The 23,136-nt window shown below is 40.5% G+C and overlaps 1 protein-coding gene across 8 annotated transcripts in view; it reads right to left on the bottom strand.

Moving 5' to 3' along the window:
* Positions 1-23,136, bottom strand: part of dlg3 (discs, large homolog 3 (Drosophila)) — a 78,673-nt gene that overhangs the window by 39,655 nt on the left and 15,882 nt on the right. Inside the window, exon 1 of one of the 8 annotated variants that reach the window (XM_023421645.2) lies at positions 17,018-17,758. The exons of 4 other annotated variants lie outside the window; for them this stretch is intronic. In XM_023421645.2, coding sequence (XP_023277413.1) covers positions 17,018-17,383 — 366 coding nt within the window. In that variant the 5' untranslated portion in view covers positions 17,384-17,758. Of the gene's footprint in view, positions 1-17,017; positions 17,759-23,136 lie in introns of those variants that run through there. 3 more of the 8 variants (XM_087178074.1, XM_023421651.2, XM_087178075.1) reach the window with 3 other exon arrangements.

Genomic DNA, 23,136 nt, shown 5'->3' with positions numbered 1-23,136 from the left:
CTGCTTTGCTTTGCTCTGTGTTATTTCTCTGATTGAGTCATCACTGCATCATAACAGGTGCCTCCCCCGCCATGGCCACGGTCAACTGGTGCCCTAAAGTTCAATGTTGCAAAAATATAAATTGTCAATAATCCTGTTTTATTTTCATATCCAGATACTTTGTTATGTAAATGACTGTATTGTTAATTTGCATCAGTCACTGGTTCACGATCACACAGCCAACACCAGGAGGCTCAATCACAAACAGCTACAGTGAAAGTTACCACATGTGCTATGGCGAGGCTCCATAATGAAGGAAGCCTGTCAAGTGTGAGTGTCATCAGTATGCTTCACATACTCCCGCCCCCACTACTTCCTCTACATCAGAGGTCACTGCAGCATGTTACCTCACAGCTCTTGACTAGTTGCTACCCCTTGTTGCTAAGCTGAGAGAGCTGCTAAGCTCGTTCCTCTCTGGTGTTTTGGATCCTGCGCTGAGTACCGGTGACAGTGCACAACCACACACACAAATGAGTGCTGCCATTTTGATGCTTTCACCATCGTCATGTTGCCTCGTCAGTCAATAAGGGTGTATTATTCAGCTGCTGTGGTGTCATTAAGGAGAAAAGTGAATCTTTTAGATTTACCTCATCTCCAATTCATCTCCATTTTATGGTTTGTTGTGTTTGAGTGTGTACAGAGTTTTCTGTGTGATGCTGTGAAGATGCTGACAGTGTGGCTGAGGTAATTGTCTTATTGTGGCATGACAAGGTGAGACATTTCACAATAATAACAGCCACTAACAGGTAAATACATCCAGTAAATAAACTATATATTTTCTGAATATTTACATCTTTTATGAGACCACTATTATCAATTCTTTAGATAGCAAGGAGCAACTACAGGACAGTATTGAGTGCTTGAGAGAATGAGTTAGAAATTAAATATGCACAATATATATACTGTATACACACATATATATATACACACACACACACACATATATATATATATATATATATATATATATATATATATACATATATATACATATACATATATATTTAAAAAAAAAATTTTTTTTTTTTTCATTAAAGGGTTTTTGGGGGAGGTTTTTCTTGTCCAACTCTAAAGCCTAAGGGTAGAGGGTCTTGTATAATGTTCAGGTGGTGATTTTGGGCAATTAAAACAAAATTGACTTGACTTGAACACATCAGCACTGATTGAGAAACTACTGTCACCATTGCATATATCATTACATCTCTGTCTCCTGAAATTCTATAAATCATCACATTCCCAACCTATAAACATAAAGCCAACATTACTGTTTTACACAATAGTTTGACATTATGGGAAATAAGCTTATTAGATTCAGAGTTAGATGAAAGGACTGATAACCACAGCCAGCAGCCACTTAGCTTAGCTTAGCATACTGACCAGAAACAGAGGGAAAGAGCTACCCTGGCTGTGACTGGTTAAAATATTATATCTTGTTTGTTTAATTCATAGAAAAAACAATGTTTATTTGTCATTTTACAAGGCTTCATGTGTGTCACTTGGCTGAGAGCAGTTGCCAGGTAAAAAAAATCATCTGTAATACTACCACATAGACATGAGAATGGTATCAATCTTCTCATCTAACTGCCAGAAAGCAACTGAGTGGATTTCCCAAAGTGTCAAAGTATTTCTTTACAATGATGTTAAACTTCTGCCTCTATCAGTCTGAACTCTCTTCTTACTTATCTGAAACTTATTGACCACAGGAACTCTCAGAAAACTCTCTCACTGCAGCTAAAAGACATCCACCTAAAAATTAACAATCTGAAACTATTTATTACCAGAAAACACACCTGATAGTCCACAGTGCTCTGTTCTTTTTCAATGAGAGCACTCTGCTCTCATTCACTTTTTATTATTTTTCCTCATTCGTTTCCTGAGCACACCAGAACACAATCTACTGAGCTGCAATTATACCCCTCCAATTTTAGACTTTTTCTTTTCTTTTAATTGGGAACATTGGACCGTGATTCTGCTTCATGGACACAATGCCGTTGCAAACACTCTCCCCAAAGCTCATGATGATCCTTAAACCCATCTGATTGGAGGTAAAAAATGATTTCCTTTACCTACCCTTTACACCACAGGTCTTCACTCACACATTCATTCATTTTATTCTTCCTTAAATGTGAATGTAATGTTTTGGACTAGAATAAATAGAAACCACAGCTCTTCAGCTGGTGCTGGTCCACAAATCAAAATCATGAGACAGTGATAAAACTACAGAGATCAAATACAGAGTACTTAAAGATCCACTGTAAAAACAATATAGTGAGAATAACAAGGCTAACTTTGACCCAAAGCCCAATGAAAACCATTCGTCCCCACCTCCCAGGGGACTCAGCACAGATCCTGCTGTCATGGTTGAGGTTTCATGCTGTTCTATAAGCTCCACTCAGGAACGCCCACACATTCACATATCTCCATTCACTACCCTTGCCTGGGTTTTGGCTCACAATAAGTGTAGGTGTTGAAAGTGATGAAGAATTACAGTAAGTAGGACAAAGGACGAGGCAACAAAAAACAAGAACTGTTCCTCTAATTTCCCGGTGATAGTTATGAATACATGAGCACATTTATCCATATGCTGATGTATTTAGCACCAAACAGCAGAGGGAAAAACAGGGCATTGTTTTAAACGTTTGTAGCTCATTGGTGATTGCCAAATCAATCTGCCTCCTGTCGAGGGTCCAGATTTGCCCTTCTTCTCTGCCCACCTCGGGTTGTGTTCAGGCACACCGTCCCCTCAAGAACACGTCTCGGCTGAGATCAGAGTAGCCATCTTATTGGACGGAAAAGATGGCACAAACACTGATCTGAAAACACACAAACCTATAAGCCTGTAACACATTTAACAGAGGTTGCTGTGATGAAACACTATTCACCAGCTGGCTGTCAAAACACAACAAACCTGTTCTGTGGAACAGAATATATGGACTGTAGCCATCTCAATACAAAACGAGTGCAGTAAGATAAACATAAAGAATGTATCGAGATAAAATTAATGGATGCTGAAAATTAAAATCCTCCCTGAAACTGAAATGAAGCATAAACAAATACTTTTAGACATTTTTGGGAAATATGCTTATTTGCTTTTTCGATAAAGGTTAAACGAGAGGATTGATATCACTCTCATGTTGCCAGATGCTTCCATCTGCTTCCGTTTGTTGTGCTGATTTACGCTAAGCTAAGCTAACCGTCCTCTGGCTGCAACTTCATATTTAGCATACAGATATGAAAGTAGTATAGGTCTTATCCAATCAACAGTAAAAATGTTGATTGCAACTTCTCATATCTGAGGATTTGCTGCTTTTCTCTGTTTTTAATCACAGAAAAATGTAATCTCTTTGGCCTTTGGACTGTTAGTCGGCAAAAGAAGCAATTTCAAAATTGTGACGGGCATCTTTCCCAATTTTTCTGATATTTAGACAAAACAATTAATATATTAGTTAAAAAAATCAAATCATTAGTTCCAGCAATACATCAAACTGTTCTTCACTCATAGTGAGTCTTTGACTGAAAAGAATTTAAGGCACCTGTTTTTCAATTTAATCAACAAACCTAAAATACATTTTGTTTAAAACAAAAAGCATCATGAGATTAAAACAGTGATTAAGTTTCACTGAGGATTTGTCTGCACTTAGTCAAAGGGATCCACGGGATAAAAGGGAACATATGTACCAGATTCAGTATTTCATCACATAATCATAGTCAGTGTTTGTGCACAAATCATTGCAAGAAGAAAAAACATCTCTGCAAGTTTGCATCTGTTTAAAGACACACTTCACTTTTAGACTTTAAAAGATTCAAAATGACCAGACAACTACCTTTGGATATTCATTAGGACCTGGTTATACTGAACAATGCTGCAGTATTAATAAAAGGCTTAATCTTTTCAGCAGATTGTTACTCAAACAAAAATACAAATTTCCTTGAATTCTAGGTGCACTGACTGATGTTGCATCATTTCTCTCATTCAGACGCCCCTCCTCTCCCTCATCCCTGCCTGCTGAGATATTCTAGTGAGCATATGCAAGGCTTGGATTTGGCTGATTACATAATTGGAAATTTTAATGGTGAATATTAATCCACAATGGCCCATATTGGGTTTTATAAGCTGGCTGATCAGGATCTGCAGGCTCTCAGTAAGCAGCAGCAGCAGTCTACGGACAATGAAGCGCTGCGCTGGAAGAGCTCTGTATATTACACAAGTGGCATGGCTGACACAGCAGAGCACCACTACAATGTTCAATAATGCTGTTCATCACATACCTACAGCACATTTCTGCATTGCATTTTTAGCTTTTGTTCCATTGACGTCATTTTCGATACGTTTTTCCACATTTAGACACATAATTCTTGCCTTGATTTGTACTTGTGTGTCAGTGCGGCAATCAAAAAAGCTCTTGGAAATCCAGAAGGCTTCGGCCGCCTGCGTATCAACATTGCAGTCTGAGGGTAATTAGCTAGCTGAGCGGCAAAGCTACTGTGCAGCTCTGACTGAGCCTGCACCATGGCAACACACAGGGCTGGAGTCTGAGCACAGGCTCCTCTCTGCTTTCCTTTCCTCCCCTCTTCTTTCCCCTCTCCTCCCATTCCTCTTCCTTACTGGCTTCTACCCCTTTCTTTATGCCACACCTCTCATTCTTTCACCTCTTTCTCCCCCTTCCCATCTCTCTCTCTCTCTCTCTCTCTCTCTGCCCTTTTCCGCTCTTAATCCCCCTCCCTTGCATCCCCTCCTCTCTTGCATCATCACAGCACAAACTGACACAACTGAATAGACATTCACTGGTTCACACTGGGGGGGGCTCAGCGTTGCTGCTTTCCTCGACATTCTGAACACAGGACTGACTTTCTGCCTAAAATTACATTTATATACAATTAATGTGAATTGGCAATACATTTTTTAACAAAACATAATCCTATCAAGACTACACCTTCCTTTTTAATCAACAGAACGACAAAAGGTGCAGATTTAATTTATCTGCAATCCAATGCAAAATGTCCACACTGAACAATCTGCTAAATGTTCAGTATACTGTTCTTTAACCTCTGGACAGAGTCTGACTACATGTTCCCTCCTTTTTCCAGTCTTTATGCTAAGCTAAGCTAACCATCTGCTGGCAGGAGCCTCATATTCAGCAAACAGATATGAGTGGTGCACTCAACACAAAAACATGTGTATGTCACTAAAATGCCAAAGCACTTGGAAAAGATAGAAAGACATCTAACCAACGACAAGCTTATTTTCAACCTGAACTCAAGTGTTTTAACACCTTTGACCTAACAACAAGTGGGATGCAGGATGTGAACCCTGGTTTCGGGGTCCTGTGTTTTGGACATGCAGTCTTCTTTTTGCATAGCTGCTGTATCAGTGATATTTTTTACATCATACTCTCATCCTTAATATCAGCCTCTAAAATTTAAATGATGCCAACTGAACTGTTATTTTCTATTTTCACAGTATCAACATTTTTGCCAACAGTAATGTATATGGTTCAGTGGCATTAACCCTTCATCTGTGTGATCATAGAGAAATATTAGCATCTGATGTTTTTGTGTGTGTGTGTGTTCGTGTGTGTGTGTGTGTGTGTGTGTGTGTGTGGTTAATGTTACAGTTAGCCCATTCAGCCCTGTTACACCTGGATAAGAACAGCTTGGAAAATAGGCACAAATCTTTATGAGAAAACAAGTCCTCCACATGTACACTGAAGCAGACATGACGGTAGCATTTCATAATAACGCGCTCTGATTCATTTCCAGCTGCTCTGTTAAGCACATTAAAACACAAACATCTCCTTTGTTCTTTCCTCCCATTCCTCAGCCTGTGGGTCTTCAGCTCAAAGGCAACTATCTGTCTGTGTTGAATGGCAAGCGTTGACCTTTTTAAACTTCTGCTCATGATACCACAAAATAGTCCTATATTGTGTCTAAAAAGTCATGGTAGCCTACAGCATATATGTTATGATTTCACTTGGCAATTCGTCTTGCAAGTAAAAGTTTCACAGCAGTGGGACAGATGGAGGGAGAGAAGGGAGAGCAGTGTTTTCTATAGAGTGAGTATAAATAAATGTATGTTCGCGGAGTATATACTGTGGCATCAGTTTTTTTGGGAATGCAAATGCAAACATCTTATTCAAGAGTATTGATATCAAATATTGTCAAAATGCCTCATGAACCTCTGAGGACACCAATCTACACCTACGGATTTTAAAAAGAATTAAATACAGCCTTAGCGTCAGCAAATAATTACAATCAGTGCAAAGCTGGACAGGTATAACTAATCAGTAAATGACTGTGTATTGTATTCTTATAAAAGACACTATGATCGCTATGATACCTTATGTCATACTGTACTTAACGGTTGTAATGTGTGATAAAGTGTGAATTTTTCTGCAGATTGGCTAATTATAGCTGGTTCAAGACTTTTTAATCTGCTGGATTTTTCCTTTTTCTCTCAGAACTGTGATATAATAATAATCTATAATCTAAGAAACTAAGTAATAATCTATATATTTTTTACAAGTTATTTATTTCATTTATCAAAAGAATCTCAGAACAGAGATGTGATTTCTAATCTTATTTAAATTTCCACTTGTGTGTTAAACATCCAACATAAACTTACATGTCCTGCTCTCAGATGTTGTATAAATATCAAATTTTTAATGGTGTGTGTGACCGTTCTTTGTAGCATCAGCTTTCATACACAGTAGTAATATACAGCGCTAATGGGTCAAATCAATCGTGCAAAAAGTTGTTGACTGCAAAGCTAGATAATCACAACAGCCAGTGCAAAACGCTGATACATCAAAACATAAAGATAATGACATCAGCCATCAATGAAGTTATTGCTGTTCAGAAGTATGGCTGCCAACTAAAGCGTTGGACCGCTGCCCTCTGACCATGTGCTACAAGAAAGCATAACGCGGTAATCCAACATCTAATCTGGCCACTCTCCATTTAACCCTCATTACCGCAGACATGGTTATTTATTGTTTACATAGTTATCACTGTAAATGAGCAGCTGCTTTGAACCTGACCTCATTGGTCAATTTGATAACATGGAAATGACATTACAAACACCATGACCATACTGCTCTATAGTTTAGGCTACATAAAGCCATTTAAAGTTTTAATCTACACCAAGTAAAGGCAATGACACGAGGAGAAATTTGGATTTGGCTTGTTCTGGGAAAGGTTGTGTTACATTTTGAAGAAATATCAACACAAATGCACAGACACACAGAGGGAAACAAAAAGTAATAAATCCATAAAAGCAATTTCAAGGCAGAGATGTAGTATCAACAGTGTAATAAGATGTATGATATTAAACTGGGATTGCTTGTATTGTTTATATCCGTGACAAAGTGAGGGCATGCTCTCTCTTTATCTGTCTCTCTCTCCCTCTCTCTGAGGTTGAGATGTGCGTTTCTGCTTTTTCAAACTCAGTGGGTAGATGGAATTGATTTTCACTAATAGAAAATAATGACTGATAATAAACAGAGGGACATGTTTAAAGATCATCTGTGGTTCTGTGTATATACAGCAGAGATACTGTATGTCTGGATTATGTTAGCAGTCCTCTCATCCTGTCAGTTCAGTGGGGGGTAAACAGGAAGTCCATGTGAGCCAAACATATGCTGTCACAATACACTGTATGTCCACACTGGTCACATAACAAGAAGCAGCATTTGGGTCACCGTGAATGCCATTAATCCACTTCATGTATTCACAAATCAGTCCAGACCTGGCCAAATGAATCAGAGTAACTCAAATAATTAATGCTGATCAATATGGACCATCAATCAAGGGTTAGGGTTAAATCTGATGTGATGTTAATCCACCTTGGAGTGCCACTAGACCTACATAAAAACAATAAACATGTGGTATCAAATGAAAGCATGAGAAATTTATGAGTCATTAAGGGATTTAAAAGAGGTGTCTATTTTTGTTTTCACTTATTATTAAAAAAAACCTTGATTGGATAATCTGGGTAAAAATAAATTGCAAAAAAAAAAAAAACTCTCTCTCTTTCCCACCGTATACTCCATGGTAATGAAACTGTATGTCAAGCAAAATCCCAACAACCCCAAATCTGTGCTGGTAAAGAAAATGTTATTGTAAAAGATGATGGTCAAAACTTTGAATATAAAATCTAGATTGAGAAACAAAAACATTTTAGTTTGATTAGAACACTGAGCTACATATACTTTACTGGATGTCTGTTCAAGGTTGTTTGGTTAAGAATTAGATCTGATTTTAGCATGTAGTCAAATTCTCTATTTAAACATTAATTAAAATTATGTTTGAGTCAAATTATTTGCAATAAATAATTAGCATTTATTTTTTTCAAACTAAGTCATCTTTGAACAATGACTGGCAATGCACAGGTGTATATTCCTTTAAAGAACTGCATGTACATACCATATGAAACTACACTAATCATACTGAGGCACAGGTCTGGAGTTGTTCGTCGCTCTCTTTATACAGCTCTACCCCCGAAAATGAAGCCTTTGATTCGTACTATGTATGAAAAAAGAAAGAGCGGAGGAGGAGAAGGCCAGTGGAAGACAGGAGGGGGATGATAGAAATGAAGAACACTGAAAAACAACACACACTCACACACACACATGCGCACACAAAATTGAGAGGCCAGACCAAATGGCTGAAGGGCTGCTTGGATAATGCATTAGACAGAGATGGCACTCAGAGCAGCTACACATGGTAAGAAATGCACTGCTTCGCCAAATGTCCTACACACACACACACACACACACACACACACACACACATACACACACGTGTTCCCATAAAATGGAAGACAGAACAACAAATATTCAGGTTTCTGTATGATGATTTACTCAAAGTAATAAGTTATAATAGGTCACAAAAATTAAGGCATTTTCTCATGAGTGACCAAGTGGAATAACTGTTACGAAGCTGCTAGAAACGTCCCTTGTGAGAGCAATGAGACACTCAACATGGATATTTGTGAGTGACTGACCTTAAAGCTCACAACTTGGACTGAGTATCGAAACTCAATCCTTTTTTTTTTTTTTTTGTGCTGACAAAAATGTATCTGTAGCACTGAGTATCAAATTCAAGTGTCCCAGTAAATCATGACAGTGTGACAGTGAGTCAGCATGCACGACACCAGGACCCTGAAACTGAAACAGCTAAATGGAATTCGAACCATCATTAATTTCGTTATTTACACCTGTCCTTTTCATACTGAGACATGTCAAAATATCTTTTGTGAAAAACAGCCTATTCATAAAGTTTCACCAGTTAGCTTGCCGGCATCTAGTCTGGCTGCGTTATCCCAATATATGATGTAAAAGTACCCTAAATATATTGTTAATTCTCCAATTAAAGCAATAGTTCAAGTAATAGTCAAGTCTTAATTAACAGCTATTCAGCACAAAGCAGTACAGGTTGTGTGGGATTACCTGTACTCTTATAGCCTGCATGGTAAACTCAGCATAATGTACGTTTCTACAACGCTAACTCTACTGCTCTGAGTTTCTCCTCTCCAACTTTATTCACTAATTGATTCCAGTTGTTTCTACTCATATTATATTATATCAAGTGATGTGAAGTTACTGTAAATGAAACTCCACACTTCCTGCAACTGTTTTAAATTAAAAGCTAACTTAGAATGGCTGAGTTCGGTTATTGGGAAATGCCGGAAGAACTGCGAAATGGAGATGACTGGAAATAATAAGCGAATGAAAACAGTGTTTCTGTTGGAGAAGAGGTGTGAGGAGGCTACAACATGACCACATTAACTATGCTATGGAAATGTACATAATGCTAAATTTATTGAGACAACAGTGAACATGGAGGATGCAAGTTTTGAGTTTTTAACATAAAACAGTCAGGCTATTGACAAAACTATAATAAGATATACTTATAAAACAGAGATTAAGTAGCCTATAAATAAAAACTTCAGAAGAAAATAATTAATAAAATAATTATCTAATATATAATCACTGATTTTTAATAATTTGGAACCTAATTCAAGTACTGATGGCTTTGGATTTTTTGTCCCTTGTTGTAAAGTGTTACAAAAATAACAGTTGATATGGTGGTTGAATAAAAGCAATAAAAGCACAAGCACTGTTGAAAGCACCCACACACCCCCACAAAAATGAAGAGGAGTCAGAAGACTTAGGGACTAGCTCTTCTCTAATATTGATTGGATATACACATATTCCACAGCAGCATGTGGGTGATGGAGCTAGTGTACCTTGCCGAGGATGCTGGCACATTTTTGCTAAAAATGAGTCTAGTACAAAAGAAGAAAAAGCTTTCATATGTGTACATGGAACACACATCACACGCTAATGTCTGATTCTTTTAATTAACAGCAACGTTGCTGCAACATTTAACGCTGCCATCTCATTCCATCAAAGGCCCAGTGTCCCTCGCTTCTCTCTCTCTCTAACAGAAAATCTGATGCTTCCATCGCTGAATCAGGAGTCCACTCTGCCCTGCGCAGCACAGTCATATTTCTAGGCCAGTCGCTACTGTGATCAGCAAAAACCCTTAAATAAAACAAAGCAGGCAAGCAAACAAACAAACAGCGTTCCCCTCCCTTCTCCTCTTTCCTCTCCTCTCCTCTCCTCTCCTCTCCTCTCCTCTCCTCTCCTGGCTGGCAGCAAGAGCCAGAGAGGGGAACAGGCGAGCTGATACGGGGCTGAGCCCTGGCAAGGCCTCTGACAATGACCATATGGATCACAGGGGCATGGTAGCCTCAGCTTCCAGCAGGGCACACAACTCCACACACAGGATCTGCAGCTTCAGGCGACTGCACCTGTAACACTGTGCAAAAGCCTATATATGTATCACATAGCTGTAGCCAAACTGCCGTAATGAGCAAACCACTTGATGAGCATTAAATCTGCTTTGGCAGGGGACACAACACATTCCTGTGAATCCAGAATTTCACAGAGGACCTCCATGTTGAAACAATAACAGCAGATTCAGAACACAATGCAAAGATAATGAACAACAGTTATTGCGTGGAGGCTTTAAAAGCAAGTGTAGGAGGTGGGATTCAACACAGCTCAGGTCCTGGGTCACAGCTACAGCAGCTCCCCATCACAGATCAAGCTCCTCAGCTCTCATAATGGTGGCTCGCTTGTCAAAGTCTCCTCTGCACACTGACGTCAACGCCTGACCGGGCTTTTCACAAGCGCTCCGTCCCTTCCCCCTCTTACATCATATAAAAAGCTAACTTTTGGCAAAGTGCACATAAATATTGCAGTGCACCTTGTCTCCCTTGTTTTGTAGTGCATTTCCCATCATTCACCATCCTCTCTTTACCCCAAAATTCTCATGGGTAAGGAACACTTTGTTTTTGGGTAAAGGTCTGTGTAAGGCATGGGTGTGTGTGCTTATACTGTATGTATGTGTGTGCGAGTGTGTGTGTGGGAGAGAGACAGGCAGGCGCAGAAGGGAAGATATGATGTAGGAGGTTTGCTAGAAGACAACTGAAATTAAATTATGTGCTCTGAATTTGTATGAGATCAGTAAAATGCAGCGTTGGCATCTGAATCATAGTTTCTGTAGCAGTTTGCAAAGCTGAAATGCAGTTTTTCAAAAAATCTGTTTCAGTGTAACTGAAAAATGGTTCAAATTTAGATTTTTATGCAGTTCTGAATCTTCACCACCAAAGCCATGTATGAAAAGAGATAATGATTTTCTTGGCTAAACCAAACATCTATTTCCCTTTCTTTCACATGTTTATGGAAATACATCGAGTTAGCCAACAAGTGAATTTTCCACCAAGATATTTTTTTCACTGCTTGCTATATTGAGTAATTGACAAGTGAGCACGCTAGGGTGACATATCAACAGCAAAAACACTGATAAGTGGCTGGTGTTCCTTGTACTGAAATGTGGCAACTGCAATTTGCAAATTTATATGAGTGTTGGATCATATTATGGGTTGCAAAGAAATTACCTGAATCTGTAGTTTGAACGAAATACAGGTCACAAAAGAACAAAGGTTGTGAACCTTGTTTTCCATAAAATCCACTTACTCTGATGACTGTGGCTGTTTTACATTCTGACTAGAACGACGATGAGTTCATAAAACCATCAGTGCTCACTGTAGTGAAATATTTTGAAATTGCTATACACAGTTTGAAAGAACACTTCTAAGTAATGGCAAACAGTGACAACATAATGTCTTGCACGGTTACGTACAGAGTTCTGTATGTTACCCCCAGCATCTTCTGATACCTACCCAAGTATTGCCCAAAATTAAATTATGGTGTCGGTTCAGAACATTTTTCTTCCAGCTCGTGTCAAAGAGCTGAAGACTGGTCTCCTGAGCAGCAGTGAGCATTCTGAGAAAATTGGAGGCATCAACGTTACATACTTTTATCTCATGTTAGTTTAGTATCCCTGGGTCTGAAGCAGCCAATGTTTGGCTGGACATCAGCTACACATTTACACATTTACACCTCGCCGGTGGTTAAAGCAGACATAATGTATGTGTGCAGCTCCGAGTGGCTGAGGCAGATGTAATAATGCACCATGAAATCCTAAGAAATTTGGAGCACATGTCTGTCACACTTCACATCGTTTAGCTGAATCGACCGATTTAAAAAAGTAATTACACTGTTTCTGCCTGTTTTTGCCTCCTACTGAATTCTGAAAACGCTTGTTGGGGTGAGTGTGGGAGAGAAGGAGGGTCAGCATGGAGGAGCAGGGTCCAGAGGTACTTTGACATCAGACATGCTCTCACATCACTGATTCTCTTCTTAAGAATAAAAAAATAAAATTATTAAGCTGATTTTAGGGATGTAAAATATTCTTTCAGAATTGCTGAAATTATTTTTGATAAAACATAATGTTTAATTACACTGGGATAAAAATGACTGAGCATAATTTTATGTTCACTACTTGTCAAAAGGTCACCTTCTCCTTATCTCCATTTAATTTAGTAAATGTGCAGCTGGTGCTAAGACTGGAATACCACCACTTAAATATCATATCATAAATAATCAAACTATTAAATACTGCAAAAGAAACAACAAAACAGTAAAGAAAACTCTAAAACCGGAGCCTTGGATTACTGCAAGTAAGAGAACCACATCATAGTCTCACAGAGGGCCAGAACTGTCACATCTAAAAGCAACGAGTAACACTGCTGCACTAAAAGAGGCAATATATTCCCAGTAATCTGGGATGAAGAGGCCTACCAGCTATCCCTGGGATGTCATCCTAATCTGCCAGGCAACGACAGAAGTTATCATGTTGACACTTGACACCAAATGGCAGCCCACGTCACACAACTACCTGTGATGTCAAGGAGACCTCCCACCAAAAACGTGAAGTTAAACAAACGACAAAACACTGCTTTCATGAACTCCTTATTTCTCGAGGTCAAGGTATCCTGGCATTATGAGGAGGCCATCTGACCATCATGACAGTCTAACCCACCTCCTGTATCACGCCCCCTACATCTTTATTGCTTTTTGACATTCCTAATATTCTTTTGAAAGCAGCTCTCACCAGTAGAATTGAGGTTTATAGGTATTTATCCTGTCATTGAACTGAAATGTGTTTTCTAACAACGTTCTTCCTTAGTATTCTTACTTAACTCGTCATCAGTACAACCACAAGTTTGGGAATCTGCTGTCTTTCTGAAGTACCTATCACCGAAAGGCAATACCAGCCAATCAGAGCGCTGACTTGAAATGTTACACACAACATGTGCAGATTTGCTTCACTTACTTGACACTTAAAAAACAACCTTGCGGTAATTATGTGTCACATTGGACTAAATGTATTGACAGTAACAGCATCTGCAGGTGTAATGAAAATGTCATCCATCTTGGCGTTATCATTAACACTACATTTTTTTTATAGAAAACGTACAGAGTGCACTCTCCTTCAGATCACATACATATTGCCTTGTATTTTCCTGAGACAAGCTCATAGATAAATCTCTTGATCTGATGAGAATATTCCAGGTTTCAGATGGAGCCTTTCAAGATCACTGTGGGGGATCCAACTAAAGACATTTGGACATGGAGCACATGTAAATCCCATCCGATAATACTCTCTGGGTTGCTGTTGCAGGAATGGCAAATCAAATCTGACCAAACAAAATCTCATCAGACAGATGTAAAAACCAATGACACTGATAAATCAATGGGACTGTAAAAGGTACACACACACACGCACGCACGCACACACACACACACACACACACATACACACAAACACACACACACACACACACACACATAAACATTTCTGATCAAGGCCTGAGGGCTGTCAAGTTGTAATCACCTATGGGAGTGTTCAACATGGAACGCCCACCATGCCTTCACATTAATTTAAAACACCACTGCCACTACAGAGACCTGTTATAAACAATAGGTCTGGCACAGCAATTTGGACCAAATCTTGATGCTAATAAATAAAGTAAAATCCAATTAATATTTAAAGCTAATCATAGCGACAGAGCTGGAGAACACACAAAGACAGATTGGAGCCCGCGGGGGGAAGAGGGAGCTTTCTGACTGAAGCTCCCTGTAGACTGAGGCCTCTACTTTTCTCAGATTTAAATTCAAAAGCTCTTGTTTTAAAGAATGTTCTTATAATCCCAACTGGAATCATCCATAATTAACCTAGCAAGCTCTTGACAAAAGCAGCACAATCCTTTAGCAAATAGATGACAGAGGGGAAAAAAAATTAATACGGCATCATTATGTCCTGGGGTGTCTAATGATTTCCTCACACATACATGAAGTCTTCATGGCTACAGCAGCCATTTAAAAATGTCAATGATCCAGCTATAAAAAGCCAGCTCAGATTATTCTGAATGACTGTGCAAGGTTATTGCCTTTCATCGTGCTCGCATCCAAAAACACGAGTTGCTATGAAAGCTATAAGATAAAAGACGTGTGTGTGTGTTTGGGCGTGTGTGATTACTGCCCTGCTCTCCGGCTGTGTATAGGTAGTGGGGGGAGGGGTAGCATTCACATTTCCCACCCAAGGATGAGCAACGGTGACTGAGGAAGGAGCTGAGAGGGTGGGGGTGGCGGTGGGTGTGTGCATCTCCATCCATGCGGTGCTATGGCACGTTCATATAGAAAGGGGAGCACACACTGGCCATTCACATGCCTGTTTTAAGACACGGAGGGGCAGATGCTTGTCCACAGTGTCAGGGCCTCTCCTGCTTTCTCTCTCTGACAGCACCACCAACTGCCTCCTCTTACATAACCCCCTCCCCCTCTCCAGGCCCGCTGCCTGCCTTTATTGGCTTATTTCTCTCTTTTTCAACCTTAGCATTTTCACCCCACTGACTGCCCCCCCCCCGCCAATCATCCATTGCTGATTCGTTCTCCACATCTTTTTATTCCATGTCATGTACGCCAGGTTGGATATTTCCTCTCAAGAGTTTTTGTGTGCTACATATTCACATGATATGGCAAAGGAGCAAGTATCCTTCGAAAGGATAGGACCAGATATGACTCCACAGAGTGGTTTATCCATTAATGGTGCTGTTTCGACAACACAGGACCCCTACATGGATCACGATGCGGTCACAAAACATATTTCATCAAGCAGATACTAATTTGTTTCACTGCAAGTCGAATGTTGAAAAAATGTGCTGGAAATGAGAAGTAGAAAAACTGATGGAGAATGAAATCTCAGTGTAAGCAATAAATGCTTACATAATCACATCTGCTGTGAGCTTTCAAATGTGTGAAACATGAAATAAGCTTGATTGGTCTGGATGCAGCTGATAAGAAAAACGCTTGCAACAGATTTTTATACAACACGAAGCAAGGGGAAGTGTCTATCTCTCTCCTCAAAGCTAAAACCTCTCCTTGGCTGTAGTAATCTGCTAATATCAGCCAGGTTGCGGCTCATATGTGGGCTCAGCTCAGGGGGATCTCTTCCACTCTGCCTCCATTTTACCCTTTGCTTCTTCTCACCTTCCTTCTTCCCGCTGCCTCGCATTTCTTGCTCAAAATGTGATCAGACATAGACAGGGGAAGTACAAACGATGCAACGGCTTCAGTTGCTGCAAATACGAGGCTACATAGACACATACTCATGCACAGCAAGAACCATTCCTTGAATCTCATGCTCACCAAGCTACCCTTCCCCCACCCAAGCTCACTCTCATGCTCACATACATGCACCTTGCTTAATTAAAGACTGTGCTTCTGAGGCTGTTCTGACCTTATATCAACTGTAATTTATAAATACATGTAAATAAATGGAGATAATAGAAACAAAATGGAACGCATGTAAAGAGGCAGTTTCATTCACACTGTGCGGCATGTATGACAGGCAGCGTTTGGACACAGATTACTGCTGATTCTTTATTTTTCTGACAGCACATCCATTATATTGTGAATCTTTTGAGCAAAATGGCTTGTTAAAAAAAAAGGCCATTAATAAGAATGGAACCCGTTCTGAGCTTATGAGACACAATCCTACAATTAGTTGAAGTATTTCATTCTTACACCTAATTCCTCACAGAGTCAGTGTGTAACGTCTAAGTAACTGGCTTGAGAGATAGCTTAAAATAATTGCAAATTGCTTCTCAATGCTGCTCCAATGAATGAAAATGCACCATTTTTTGGCCTATGGTAACTGCATCAGCGTAAGCCTTTGACGACATGCATTAGGTGTGTTAAATCTATAAGCATTAGTCATCTGCATCAAATCCAAACATGAAGATCATCTCCATGTGTGTGCAGTGAAACTGGATCAGTCCCGTTCTGTTCTCCGTACTCTGCTTCCAATTGAAGAACCACAGTCAACAAATGGGAAACGGAGGACTTGAGATGAATACTAAATATGAATTATGTTCCATAAACTGACAGCCTCAGCTGATACATGATCCTCTCTGCTTTACTACAGCAACAGCTCATCTGATCCCAGATCCCCAGCCAGGCCCCACAGTCCTGAGCTATCTTACAGAGTGTGAAAGATGAGTTACCTGGTCATACCACTCCCGGTTGGTACAGGTGCACTCAGGCCACCATCCTCCTTGTCCACTGGAGTTGCTGCCGTTTACTTTGGGGCCTCCCTTGGATTGGCCCTTTGGGTTGGGGCCTCCAGGGCCCCCACTAGACATAATCTTGCCCTTACTTCTCCCCAAAGTGCCCCCTCCTCCTCCCATGCTTCCACCTCCCCCTGAGGCTGGGGGAGGTAAGGTCTGGCCTCCCCCGTACCCAGGCGGGTATCCATAGGGCTCGGCCTGCCAGTCTCCTCCATATGACGGGGCGTCCATCCTACGCAGGGCAGCCATACGGGTCACCTCATAACATTCTGGGCACTTGCAGCAGTGGTGGTGTTTGTGCATGCTGGCTGTATTGGCTGGGCTGACGCTGAGCTGAGCGGCGTGGCACTCTGTCTCTGCTGCCTCCTCAGATCTCACACAGCACGCTGTGATCGGCTCACAGAGCGCTAATGCCGACGGAAATAACACTAATCACAGGAATTTCTACAGATTTTCCCTTTTTCGTCAAATCCTGTCACTCTCCGCTTTATTCCTCTCAGATGTAGAAAAAAAAAAAGATCAAGAGGGACGGGAAGCAGCAACAGGAAAACAAAATACAAAATGGGCACGTAGTCTTTGTCCTCTTGACGTAGAAGATCAAAGGAAATATTCAAAATATTGTATACGACCACACAATCAGAGACCAGCCCCAATGATAGAAATTTCCTCTTGCTTCTCTTGGTTCACAGTGATACGCATATAAATTCATTAATATATATATATATATATTCTTTTGTTTATATATCATATATATTTACACACACAAATACATATAAAAATATTAATATAAACAGACAAGCACAAATACAGATATGTACAGGGATAAATGTATATATATATATAAATATCTATATGTGTGTGTACAAATATATATATAGATATATAAACAATATATATAAATAAATGATATCCGCAGATGAAAATCTTCCTCTGTTAATTCTTGGTATTCTCCCGTTCTGTCAAAATATCGCGTTTTTCCTCCTGCGTTGAAAATCGTTGTCTTTCTCTCTCTGTCTCTTTTCTCAGCCTGCAGAGAGGAGCTGAGCACTGGATCGCCTCTCAGCCAGCTTGCCCTAGATGTGGATTATTCAGAGGGATGCGAGCAAGCAAGAGGGAGATGGAGACCGAGAGAGTGCGAGAGAGAGAGAGAGAGAGCGAGAGAGAGAGAGAGAGAGAGAGGCAGGAAGGGAGGGGGGAGAAAGATACGTAGCAGCATCCCTCTAGCACCTCAGCCCTGACAGCCACAGCCAATCAACTGGCAGCACTGCCATCAGCAGCAGCAGCACCAACAGGACTGAGCGCTTCGCTAGCTGCTCTTAAAGGGGCCGCAACACCTAAACCTCCGTGCTGCCTGCCTTGGGTGAAAAGGTACTGCTTCACACATCAAACCCCATTAACAACATTGTATTTGTCTATTTACTCATTATTATAAAAAAACAAAAGGTCAGGATGTCATAGTCCACAATCTGTCAATGCCGAACCTCAGCCCTGACCCACTAATTGTGAGTCTAATCCACGTTTTCCATCAGACCAGTGCAGCCAAAATCCAACTTACAGTGAGCACCCCTGTCCCTCCGACTGGTCACTGGTCACCTCCACGGTCATCTCTAGTTCAGCTGCAGACTTAACAGCTTTCTTGTGCTAGTGATTGGCAACCTCGGGCTCTGTGTCACAGCACACATCTGCAAATAATCTCACAATGGAAGCAGGTGCAGCAGATGAAAATCCTTTTTCTCCTGGGTATCACTAGACCTGCCTCTCAACAGAGGATGCCTTTGAATCACACTGCATTACTTTACATCACTCTACCTCTCTTCCTTTTTTTTCAGTACCGGCAAAGCAGCACTGCTGCTGAATTTTTTTTTTTTTTTCCTTAGTCCTGCCCATGTGCAGCATTGGGTCAAAATAAGCACAGTGAGAGAAAACTGAACTGCTGAAGAACCATAGGGGGAAATATTTTATGTTCACAATGATGACATCAACACATGTGTACGAAACCAACAAGATTACACGCTTGGGTTTTCAAGTGGGTGGAGGAAGAGATTGAGAGTGAGAATGTGTGAGGGGAAAAAAAGAAGGAAGGAGAGACTATATGGCTTTCATGTATCTGTGGCAGTTATAGTTTCAGTAATGCGATAGGACTGCCTGTGCCATTTTGCATGCTTATGAATTTGTAGGTTGATCACAGCTAGATATAAAACATCCCGACACTGAGGGTGAAGATTTATGTTTTTAGAGAACTGAGAGGGAATGTTATAGTGTCGCCATTAAGGCCCTGCATATATGCATTATTAATGAAATGTGACGGGGAACAGAGCTGGGTGTGTCTGCATGGGGGAGAGAGTATATTTGTACATAGTCTGCATGTTACAGTGCTCATACGTGAATGCTAGTGCATTTTCAGTGTTTTGATTAATATATAAGACATAGTGCATTTAAATGATGCATCTATTAATATGTATCTGTGCATCCTGATAAATTGAGCAGGATTTTAGGGCACACTGCACTGTGTTGCAGGCCTAGCAGGGGGCACACACAGCAGGCTCAGCCACACTTAATTACATGCAACAGTAACTCACTTCATTATAATCATATTCTTTCACTCTATCCTACAGAGATTTGCCAAGCAGAGAGCAAAAGGAGGAGAAACTTGAGCATTTTCAAACAGAGACTAGAAACCACTGAATGCCTCAAGTTACATTGTAGGATTCAGCCACAAACCCCGCTGAAGCCAATCAGAGCGATGAGGCGGGGCTTAGAGGCAGCGGCTTGAAAGGACGATGTAAGCATATCGATCACAGCACACATGACTGAGCACATGTTGCAACCATCCTTCCCTTGCCTCGCTCTGTCTCTCTTAAAAACTGTCCACATCGCATTTACCACTCAGTGCAGTCAGATGTTTTGCAGTAAAAAAAAAAAAAATCCACACACTGTGCGGCATACAAAATGAGGGAATGGCAAGTAAAACATAATAAAGGCAGGAGAGATGGACAGAAAAAGATCACCTGAATGAATGAACACAGATATTTCATCTGTATCATCTGTATGGGTGGGCTGGCATATAGACACAAGCATCTACGATCTACAAACTGTGTATGTGGGCACATTTAGTCCCTCTAGGGGAAAGAAGCCTCTCCCTTTAAATATTACATAATATAAAATACATTAAAAAATTGGTAGGTCTTTTTAGAGCCAATCAATTGCTGTTTTCCTGTATCAGAAGGGTAGCAGGAAGAGGAATACAGGAAGTAAATGTGCATTAATCAAATTACAGAGCTGTTATGGGTGACAGAAAGGCTCTTGAAGGTTAATGTAGTCCTGGTGAACATGTCTTGTATAATGTCATTTTTTAATGTAATTTTGTGGATAATAAATCAGGATTTTCTGTTTTGATCTTCCCTTTTTGGTTGAATCACTAAATAAAGAAATCTAGTGCTTCTTAATGTCCTCTGCTTCTTTAAGAGTTAACATTTCAGTAGCAGCAAGTTTATACAGGGGGCATAAAACCCATATCAGTACAATGTAGTGTAATACCATACCTGTGCACTAAATACAGCCCAGATTGTGTTAAATTTTTGTAGAGACTATGTAGTTTTGGTTGGACTCAATTACACAATCATTTTTGAGCATGTCATTTGCAATGTCCTTGTATTAGATCACATGATGTTGTCAATTCAATCTGCAGTTTATTACACAATAAAACTGTCACCTATATAAGATTATTTTTCCATTTGTGAAGCAGTGCCAAGCAGAAAAAGCAATATTCTGTTACTGGCATTTCTTTGGTGGCTAGACATAAATACCAGAGAAGGAAAAATGTAGAACCATGAAAAAAAACCAAAAAGATGTCCCACTGTCAATGAAAGGTGAAAAACCTTTTTGTCATAAATATTGAAACAACTTATTGTCACAGACACTGAAACAACACTGCACAGCAGGGTATGATTGAACTGTTAGCTAGTAATTACACTCTGACTCTTACCAAGTTTAATAGCCGTTTCTATCCTGGAGAAAATACAATAACAACAACTTGGTTTTAGTAGACCCAGAAAAATAGCAATCTTGTTGGAAAAAACAGGCATTCACCTAATGCCCAAATATATATATATATAGAGAGAGAGAGAGAGAGAGAGAGAGAGAGAGAGAGTGAGTGGTGTTTGTGTGTTTGCGCAATCCTTGATAAACACTGTGCCCAATTAAAGAGCTTGGGCTGGAACGATGTGGATCAACAGCATTAGGTGATTTATCTTGTGAAATGAAAGCGGTGACCTCTGACCTTCAGTTGACAAATGAAAAAGAAGGACCTGTGATTTATGGCATAAATGAGGAAATTATCCTGTGCTTTGGAACAGAGATGCTTCTCCGCATCCCACCTTGCAGCTCCCCCAACACTATAAGCTCAGCATCAGCCTGCACAGCCCTTATTACATAAACCCACCTGGACACCAAGTAACAAACACACTCATATACACACACACACACACACACACACACACACACGCTACACTCATAATGAGCATTACAACCCCCAACCACTGCACAGACCATGTATTGAGCTTTTCAGTCATTTCTAGGCATTTCTCAGAGAAGCTATGTGACTACTCCTTCGTCACCTGACCGGAAGCAGCGCCATAAAAGGACAATCGGCAGTGAGGCAGTCTTAAAGAGGCAGCTCCATATCAACACATACTAAGCTGCTCTACTGTAGCCTTAACTAACTGTAAGGGGGGGTGAGGAAGCAAGTCTTATAAGTCTCGCTCAGGCATCATTACATCATAGCAGAATGCTCTTGGTTCTTCCACAAATATCAGATATTGAAAGGCCTAAATCACAGAATATCGGAGAATCTTTACACTTAATGCTGGCACTGCTCAATGAATCATAGCTTTGTGAAGTGTGCAGGAGGAGGGGGGGTTACATGGGAAAGGAAGAGAGACCGCAAGACAGCAAGCCAGTCAGACCAAGAGAAATGAGAGATACTCATCAGTTTTGTACCAAAAGACAAAGTAACCTGCTGAGGAGCAGCAACGAAGCTCTTCGAGCGATGCAAATGCAGAAAACAAAGGCTGCATGGCTAAGACTCCTATTAAGAGGCCTCAGTGGCAGGGAACAGCTGCTCCACCACACACACCACATACAGCACCTCCAACTGATGGAATAATGAGAGACAGAAGCATACACATGGAGGAAAATGAAAGAAGGAATGGAGGGAAATGATAGAGAAAGGAAAAGAGGAGTGAGAGATTGTATTAAAGCTGCATGGTTAAAAAACACTGTTTTGGCATAGATTTTGTACGTGAATGAAAAAGAGGAAAATAAAGAGAGCTATGAAAAGGGGGTGCAAGTAGGAGATCAAGTGACAAGGTGGAAACCGACAGGAAGGTGAAAGCAAGTTGATAAAATATGATGAAGGTGCTGTAGGTCCACGACAGACGCCATAACTGAGGAGAAACGAAGCTAAGGTGCCCTGTGTGTGGGCAGAAATGCAATGACTAGAGGGGGCATTACTGAAGCATGGTGCTGAACAGAAGGGGGAGTAAAAATAGAGAGAAGAAAATAGAGAGATGTGGAGAAAACAACAAAGTGCGTATGTGTCCATGAGTGCATGGGAATGCAAAATAAACCCTGTGTGTGTAATTACCCATTCACCTTGCCACAGAGAGCAATGCATGTAAAATCATTGTGCTTGCTGAGTGTGCATGATCACGATGTGCTCAATGCGTGTATGGTGTAACAGAGCAGAGAGGGAGAGAGAGGAAAGAAGGGAAAAAACAAACAAAACAAAGATGCGAATTAAAAGAGGAATGAAAAAGACAGGATGAAAAACAGAGAAGCGAGGAGAGGGATAGATAGAGAGAGGAAGAGAGTCAGAGCAGTCTGTAGGGATGCAGGCGGGGGAGGAATGTGGTTTCCATGGCAACCCGAGGAAGGCTGAGCTCTGGGTGTCCGTTCCAGCTCTGCACTGCACCGGCCCTCGCCTCTCAGCCGCCTTGCTCTCTCTCTCCAGCCTCCCCCACTATATCTTTTTCTTTTTCCTTCTACCCCCCCACCCC

The sequence above is a fragment of the Seriola lalandi genome, unplaced genomic scaffold, assembly GCF_002814215.2.
Source record: "Seriola lalandi dorsalis isolate HSWRI2012SDOR001 ecotype SW California unplaced genomic scaffold, Sedor1 jcf7180002054673, whole genome shotgun sequence".
Taxonomy (NCBI): domain Eukaryota; kingdom Metazoa; phylum Chordata; class Actinopteri; order Carangiformes; family Carangidae; genus Seriola; species Seriola lalandi.
Note: the sequence above shows the minus strand (reverse complement) of the source record. Positions and strands in the feature narration are given on the sequence as shown.